Genomic DNA, 8,855 nt, shown 5'->3' on the forward strand with positions numbered 1-8,855 from the left:
GGGATAGATTTAAAGTAGGCCTGATACAGCAGAAACCACTAATTTTGAGAATTGCAAATTTGGGAATTGTTTTTCAACCCAGAACAAAAACTGTGCTTTGACGGTCACTAAAAATAACTTGACCAGCTAAAACAGTACAGATTTGGATGAATATAAATGTGAGGCCTATTTTTTAGGCACTGGGTGACAGGCTCAACTTGCCCCTGATGTAGTATATGGCCAAAAAATAACCACACTATTGATGGTTAAATGCACTTGGGTGACACAGGCTCAGCCTGCACCTGATGTAGTATATGGCCAAAAAATAACCACACTATTGATGGTTAAATGCACTTGATGAAAGCTTGACCCTGATGTAGGATATAGCAAAAAATAACCACACTATTGATGGTTAAATGCACTTGGGTGACACAGGCTCAGCTTGCCCCTGATGTAGTATATAGCCAAAAAATAACCACACTATTGATGGTTAAATGCACTTGATGAAAGCTTGACCCTGATGTAGTATATGGCCAAAAAATAACCACACTATTGATGGTTAAATGCACTTGGGTGACACAGGCTCAGCTTGCCCGTGATGTAGTATATGGCCAAAAAATAACCACACTATTGATGGTTAAATGCACTTGATGAAAGCTTGACCCTGATGTAGGATATAGCAAAAAATAACCACACTATTGATGGTTAAATGCACTTGGGTGACACAGGCTCAGCTTGCCCCTGATGTAGTATATGGCCAAAAAATAACCACACTATTGATGGTTAAATGCACTTGATGAAAGCTTGACCCTGATGTAGGCTATAGCAAAAAATAACCACACTATTGATGGTTAAATGTACTTGGTGGAAGCTTGTGCTGGCGCACCACAAGCCACAAAATGGCCGCCGATCACCCCAGAAAAAAGTGACTGAAAAACGCTCTGGGCAGCCTAAAAACACTGAGCAATTGAATAGCAGCAGTTCAATGATCCACAGCTGTAGATCGATCACTGAATGAAGTCTTTTGGAGGATTTAATCACTGCCTAATCTCGCCCTAACGTCGCAGCTGCAACCTCTCCCTACACTTGTATCAGCAGAGTGACGTGCAGCGCTACGTGACCCAAGCTTATATAGAGGCTGGGTCACATGCTGCACTCAGGACCATAACCCTCCCAATGAACGAGGTATTGGAGAGAACGGCGGATAATGCGAGAATCCACAATCCTAGAGACCTGAAATTCAAAATTACCATCAACAATAATCGGAGGAGGAGGCAAAGAGGAGGGTACAGTGGGTTGGACATAAGGTTTTAATAGGGACTTGTGAAAAACATTATGGATCTTCCAAGTCTGAGGAAGTCGGAAGGCAACGGGATTGATAACGGACAAGATCTTGTAAGGCCCAATAAACTTAGGACCCAACTTCCAGGAGGGAACCTTCAGTTTGATATTCTTTGTGGACAACCACACCAGATCACCCACATTCAGGTCCGGACCAGGCACACGTCTCTTATCCGCCACACGCTTATATCTCTCAGTCATCCTCTTCAGATTACCCTGAATCTTTTGCCAAATAAACGACAAAGACGAGGAAAATCTCTCCTCATCAGGTAAACCAGAAGACCCCTCTCCAGAGAATGTCCCAAACTGCGGATGAAACCCATATGCACCAAAAAATGGTGACTTATCAGAGGACTCCTGGCGATGGTTATTTAAAGCAAACTCAGCAAGGACAGGTGCACTCTGCGGTCTTACTAAACCCTCAAACTGATTTTAAAATTGAGAGATTAGCCAACATATCCTACGGTGTAGGACATGTCTGAGCCCGAGCACCGCGCCAAGGTTTCTCAAGTAGCTCGGGGACCTAACACTCACCTACCTGGGCCTATGTGGGCAATACCAGGAGCCAGTGGGCAAATTACAGGAGCATGAGGCCGACTCACAAACAACTCACCAGTTACCTCCAGCATGTGACCATGCTAGCAATGGGAGGAGGGAGGAGTCTGCGAGTCCCACTCAAGACTGGCTGATAAGGCACAGGCCTCACAGGTGCACCTAAATGTAGCCTGTAGATGGAAAGCAGGCACATTTAAATTGGAGTTTATACACCTCCAGGAATCTCTACAAACTGAAAAGAATGGCGTGGTATTAAACAAGCAGGACATGCTCAAACCCACATGCAGTTGTGCATATATATAGGGGAGCAGATCCTGCACTTGTGGCCCATTGCTAATGACGATCCCCAGCAAAAATGCATACAGTGGAGGATGACCGCAGTGAACCACAAGTACCACAATAGACATCCTACACAAGATAGCAATTATGTGGATGTGATATTCAATATAACAATATAACAAAATAATAGCAAAGACGGGTGCACTCTGCAGTCTTACTAAACCCTCAAACTGATTTTAAAATTGAGAGATTAGCCAACATATCCTACGGTGTAGGACATGTCTGAGCCAAGGTTTCTCAAGTAGCTCGGGGACCTAACACTCACCTACCTGGGCCTATGTGGGCAATACCAGGAGCCAGTGAGCAAATTATAGGAGCATGAGTGACTCCTCCCTCCTCCCATTGCTAGCATGGTCACATGCTGGAGGTAACTGGTGAGTTGTTTGTGAGTCGGCCTCATGCTCCTGTAATTTGCCCACTGGCTCCTGGTATTGCCCACATAGGCCCAGGTAGGTGAGTGTTAGGTTCCCGAGCTACTTGAGAAACCTTGGCGCGGTGCTCGGGCTCAGACATGTCCTACACCGTAGGACATGTTGGCTAATCTCTCAATTTTAAAATCAGTTTGAGGGTTTAGTAAGACCGCAGAGTGCACCTGTCTTTGCTATTATTTTGTTATATTGTTATATTGATTTTCTTGGACGCCCAACCAGTGCACTGAAATAGACAGTGCACTGTGTCAAAGAACAAGTGAGCAAACCAACACATGGGACGCCACGTGGGCCGCCAAACGAAAAGGAACTACACTACTTGACTTAGGGCTCATGCACACGACCGTTGTTTTGCGGTCCGTTTTTCCTGGATCCGTTGTTCCGTATCTATTTTTTTTCCTCTGATTTAAGTCCTCTTCTGTTCCGTTATTCCACAAAACATATCCGTATGGTTTCCTTATGCAATACATTTTTTGCAGATCGGAAACAGTAAGGCCCCTTTCACACGGGAAAGAATTCAGCGCGGGTGCAATGCGTGAGGTGAACACATTGCACCCGCACTGAATCCGGACGAATTCACTTCAATGGGGCTGTTCAGATGAGCGGTGATTTTCACGCATCACTTGTGCGTTGCGTAAAAATCGCAGCATGTTCTATATTCTGCGTTTTTCACGCAAAGCAGGCCCCATAGAAATGAACGGGGATGTGTGAAAATCGCAAGCATCCACATTCACACATGGTTGCTAAGGAGACAAGGGATGAGTTACCAGGGACCCCAATTACTTTATTATTTTCCATTATAACATGGTTATAATGGAAAATAATAGCATTCTTTAATTCTGAATGCTAAGTAAAAGGTCCATTGTGGGGTTAAAAATAAAAAAAATGCAACTCACCTCATCCACTTGATCGCATAGTCGAGCTCGTCTTCTTTCTTCTTCTTCTTGCAGAACCTGGCTGGAAAAGGACCTTCAGTGGCGCCACGTGGTGAGCGCGGTGATGTCAGCGCAGGTCCTGCTGAATGAAGATAGAAGGTTCTTCGATCTTCATTCAGCAGGACCGGTGCTAACGTCACCGTGCTCACCAAGTGGTGAGCGCGATGATGTCACCGAAGGTCCTTTTCCAGCCAGGTCCTGCAAGAAGAAGAAGAAAGAAGACGAGCGACATCCCACATCTTTTTCCCACAGCAAAGGTCACACCCTAGGCCCTTTAATCTGTGGGCACTCCTCATCACGGATGCGGACCCATTCACTTCAATGGGTCCGCAAATCCGGAGATGCGGAATGGTGCGGAATGGAAGCACGGAACAGAACCCTATGAAAGCACTACGGAGTGCTTCCGTGGGGTTTCGTCCCGTACTTCCGTTCCGCAAAAAGATAGAACATGTCCTATCATTTTGCGGAACGGCCGGATCGCGGAACCATTCAAGTGAATGGGTCCGCGATCCGCTGCGGCTGCCCCACGGACTGTGCTCCCGCATTATGCGGGCCGCAGCACGACCACGGGGCGCACACGCCCGTGGGAAAGAGGCCATAGTCTTTGTAGTTCTTATGTGACATATAGGCAGGTAAGGAATGGGAAATGAAATGCTGCAGTCAAGATTTTTTGTATATTTTTATTTTTTTTATTTTTAAGGGGAAAAGGGGAGGGAAGAAAAGGGGAAGGGAAGAGAATTTTTTATTTTTTGGGAAACATTTTTTTTTTTTTTCATGGAGGGGGAGTAGGGAGAGAAACTGAAGGCAGAAATGGGGAAGGGAAGTTTTTTTTTAAAGTTTTTTTGTTTTTGGGGAAGGGTTAAAATTTTCATTTTTTTTTTTTTTTCCTGGCAGGTGGCAGTACAGGATGGTGCTTGACGGTTCGCCTTCACACTGGCTCTTTTTCCAGAGGCTCTCTAGATTTCATTTTCCTCCAGAACATGCAGATGCTGAAAAAAGAAAATCTATCAGTTATTTGATATTTGCTACTTACATGTCAGCTCTGAGTGAAATGTGTGCACAGATCCTCCAATGTTTTTTCTTACATTAGCTGCTTATCAGTCCACTGACATTATAACATGTCTGGCCTTGTAATATGCGCCAAATTTATCATGAAGCGTTCAGTATTGTGATAAATCTGGAGCATCCAGTGACTGCCTGGACTAAGTTTACACTGTGTAATGTGTAATATTTATCTAAAATACTACGCCTGTTCCACAGAGTATCTTATAGATGCTACCTACCATATGCCAGCGATCAGCATGATGGTGACGGAGCCGGCCACAGATATTGCTATGAGGGAAGCATTGTTGTTCTGTAGCTCCTCTAGAAGTGGCGGCTCAGGCGCTGTGATGTCAAGCACATCAGGAAGTGTAGGGCGAGGATGGTATTTTTTTGTCGCCTGTTCCGATTCGCTGATAACTAAATGAAGAAAACAATTACATTAATAGTTAATTCCATGAAGAGAACGATAATGACATTGTAGTGTATCTTATACATGAAAGAACATGAAATATATGTCAGAATATCAGAATCGTCTGCATCATGGAGGCTCAGAAGCACTGTCAAAACCAAAAGTGGCTCCAAAATACAGAAATGGCTAAAATCTTTCCATTATAGGTTTTTTCCTTACAAATACTAATGTAAAATAGCCCCACATTATAGGTGACAATTCAGATTTTCAGAACTAGATCCTTTCTCACTAATTATCACCCACAAGTAGATATGAATCCCGTGTATCTAAGAAATACCACTCAGCATAGTGCCAGTTATTATATGTCCTTACCTGCCACGTTATAGGTGATCTTACTCACTGGCACCTCAGAGTCCAGGATGGTGGTACACGTGTACCGTCCGGAGTCCCCCATCTGTACGCCTTTGATCACTAGATAGGGCTCCCGGGTGATTTTGGGATTGTGTTCACGAGGCTATAGAAAAAATATGGAGAATTATCAGAGCCTCAGATATCACAACTATTTATAATATAATATTTGTAATTTACATAGTCATATCATTAAGACAAAAATTTAGAAAATTGCTGATGATAATTTGCTGACATGACAGAAAGTCTGATTTTAGACCATATTGAGCAGCCTGGTGATGATATTGGATGAAAGGACTTTCTGCTAAGTGGTTTTTGAGTAATGAAAGGAATACGTTTGGGAAGCGCTGCCTTAACATTATGGTCGTATAACTCAAACTGAACAATCTCCCAATTTTACCCTGCATTGTACTTACCAGGGTGAACACGTTGTTATAGGTGTCCTCCAGCCTTGCGTACCATTCAAAAGTACAGTCCAGAATTAGTTCTTCATATTCTGGGATTTTTATATTTATCTCTAGAAAAACAGGAAAATGAAAGAAGATATTATAGAAGTAATTGTGTAGATATTCTGTCCTACATTTCGGGGTTGTCTCAATAACACGTCTCCTTCTATAAGACCTAATAGGAAATACGGCCATCATAGAGGAGACTGATAGTAACTGGTTATATTCTGCTATCTCCTCACCTCCACAGTTTACAGTCTCTGCCAGGTGAGACTTGTGATCTTTACATGGAGAGCAGGACCGTCCAGTTTTCAGATCTGAGAAAAGAAGAAAGAAATGAAATGTGAGCCGAGCATTAAAGACACTTATAATATTAGAATAAATATGATAATCATGTGCTGGTATCTATCACCCCTCTGTCACCTGCACATAGACAGGATACTGTACAGGCTGCCACAAATCACCCTTCTAGCCTGCTTATGGACTGAATCATATTAATGTAAATATCCTCCTGCTTTGGGAAGTCTGGTGTATACCAGTGACTGGTATATTTAGTGTACGGTGAGGATTTGGGGTCCTATATATTTACTAATGTACTATATGAATGTAGATATAAGAATAGAAACTTCTACTTTACCGAAACATCTGTTGGAGGTGCACAGGCAGCTGCATCTCTCCAAGTAGTCTGTGAAAAGAGGAGACATCATATAATAGTCAGCGAGTGCTGTGTAAAGTGCCTATGTAGTGCTGCTCACCTCTGTATAATAGGCACAGTACCCACAGTTTACACACACTAGTGGGAAAGGTCCATTGGCATGCATTATATAGTGTAATTCTAGTTACTCTGGCCTATGATAAAAATCTTATACTGTACCTTGATTTTTTGGAGGGCCCCCGGCGCAGACAACCTTCTCCTCGGCGCAGGTCTGACAGTTGATGTAGGTTTGCACCATTAATCCTGGGGAAATGCACTTGTGTTATAACCGTCCAATCTTATAGATAATAATAATAATGACAAGAAGCTGAATCTGGTATAAAATGTACTTACCACAGCTGTCTGCACCTGAGGAATGGAGAAGAAAGAAGACATTACTGACCGTTCTCATTGTCAGACTCAGAAACCTCTAATCTCTGGGTCTCCTTATTATTACATGATGTCAGTGCCTCTGTGTTCGTCACTTTGTTTTCTAGATTTCCATTGACAGAAATCTCTGAGCCGCCCCCGAACGGTCCGGGCTTCTATAGAACGCAGCAGCTCCTAGTGCAAACATTCCTGGCAGCCAATCAGGTGCTGGCTTTCATATGTCCAGTACAGGGTAGGAGATAACAGCAGTGATCTGATTGGTGGCTGTGGGGATCTCTAGTTTGGGTCTACATTACTATTACTACAAGAGGCCTGTGTGTGTAATACATTTATATGTCATATTATAGCAGGTGTTATATCTAGAAGAACTCACCTTGTTTATTTGGACACCTCCCTAAAAGTGAGAAATGAAGAAAAGCAGAATTACTAATAGAGAACAATAGAGAACAGAAATCCCCTGTATATGAGGGCTCTATCTATAACCCTGCAATAATACAAAAGAAAACTGCACGCATAGCAATTCCCAGTATAGAACATTTTATTACAATCGCTCCCTCCTGTCACTAGGCTGTAGGGAAAGGAAAACAAGTTGAAAACATCCTCTCTGACAACCTACCAGACACGTAGAAGATAAGTACAATGGTAGACAGAAGAAGATTCCACTTACGTTGGTTTGAGTCCTGGACGATAACCTTGAGCTTTTCTTTGAGTCGCTGGAAATGGAGTCCAATGATGTGAAGAAGCTGGATCTCTAAGATATATAAAGAGGAGAAGAATGAGAGTCCGATCCCCTCATCTATCAGTCTGAGCCCCCAACACACTAATTCCTATTAATAAGAGAAGTAGAATTTCCACCTACGTATAAAATATTATACTTACCCTTAAAATCTATATCCTGGATGACGTCCACAGATTTTTTATATTCAGACGCAATTTCGGATATAGCATATTTATCTGGAAGGAAAATAATGGTACAATAATTATCTATCTATCTATAGATTATATGAAATGGAGATAATAGTAATAATATAAGTACCCAGTATGCCGACTTCATCCTCAAGGTAGTTCAGGACTTTTTTCTCGGTGACTTTGGCAAACCGCTTGATGTTGACATAGGCTTCTATTGAGTCAATGTCATCGACTTGGCTTTTGATAAAGGTGTTGAATTCTTCCATAGCCATTTTCCCTCTGGAGTCGCATGGTATGCAACAGAGAGACTGTCCGATGAAGACAGATGTTACGAGCAGTAGAAGCCACATGGTCTGGATAGAACCAGACATCTTTAGTAAAATCGCTTCCTGTAGCAAATAATCACTAAGGACGCAAGAGAGCAGAACTATGTCCCACTGAGAAGACAACAGCACTGCACAGGTTACAGCATCAGGCGCCGGTTAAGAGACAATGTCTTTATGACATCATCAGAATATGCAAATGAGGCTCAGAAACAAGCAATTGGATTGGTGGAAAATGGGATTATGACATCATATGCAAATAATTCTCTGGAACGTGAGATGTTTGAGGGAGTAAATAAGTATGTTTACTTAAAAAACATTTTTTTTAAGCCACAACTAATACATATCATGACATTCTTTACAGAATATACATATCAGGCATGGGTAACAGAACATGTACCACCCGTATATTCCACTGTATGATGTTTTCGGAATTTGAAAATGAGGCTCTGAAACACAAAAGTTATTGGATTGGTGGAAAATGTAATTGTGTCATCATTATATGAAATATGCAAGTTATGTTCTGCTAGTGTTGGGCAATATACCGGTATCCACAATATAATGTAGTATTAAAAAACGGCAATATGACGATATCATCGTTTCTTAAGTATCGTGGTATTTAATGACATCATAGGGGTGGCCGCTTCCATTATAG

General features: G+C 42.4%; 1 protein-coding gene across 1 annotated transcript; it reads right to left on the bottom strand.

Annotated features, from left to right (window-relative positions):
- Positions 1-4,441: 4,441 nt before the first annotated feature.
- LOC120991055 (izumo sperm-egg fusion protein 1-like) lies at positions 4,442-8,150 on the bottom strand. The gene is made up of 12 exons (XM_040419948.1): positions 8,005-8,150; positions 7,848-7,922; positions 7,636-7,719; positions 7,342-7,362; positions 6,933-6,947; positions 6,759-6,842; positions 6,522-6,569; positions 6,127-6,201; positions 5,855-5,955; positions 5,403-5,544; positions 4,861-5,038; positions 4,442-4,566 (listed from the first exon to the last, which is right to left on the bottom strand). The coding sequence occupies exons 1-12, from the start codon at positions 8,147-8,149 to the stop codon at positions 4,506-4,508; spliced, it is 1,029 nt and encodes a 342-aa protein (XP_040275882.1). The 5' UTR covers position 8,150; the 3' UTR covers positions 4,442-4,505.
- Between the last annotated feature and the right edge of the window lie 705 nt (positions 8,151-8,855).

The sequence above is a fragment of the Bufo bufo genome, chromosome 2, assembly GCF_905171765.1.
Source record: "Bufo bufo chromosome 2, aBufBuf1.1, whole genome shotgun sequence".
Classification (NCBI taxonomy): Eukaryota; Metazoa; Chordata; class Amphibia; order Anura; family Bufonidae; genus Bufo; species Bufo bufo.

Excerpts from the sequence above, each read along its gene's own strand:
- LOC120991055 (XM_040419948.1), bottom strand. The coding sequence starts at position 8,149 with ATGGCTATGGAAGAATTCAACACCTTTATCAAAAGCCAAGTCGATGAC. Across the intron at positions 7,363-7,635 it reads CGTCCAGGACTCAAACCAAC|GGAGGTGTCCAAATAAACAA; the intron begins GTAAGTGGAATC and ends TCTCACTTTTAG. Across the intron at positions 4,567-4,860 it reads ATGCTGATCGCTGGCATATG|CATCTGCATGTTCTGGAGGA; the intron begins GTAGGTAGCATC and ends TTCTTTTTTCAG.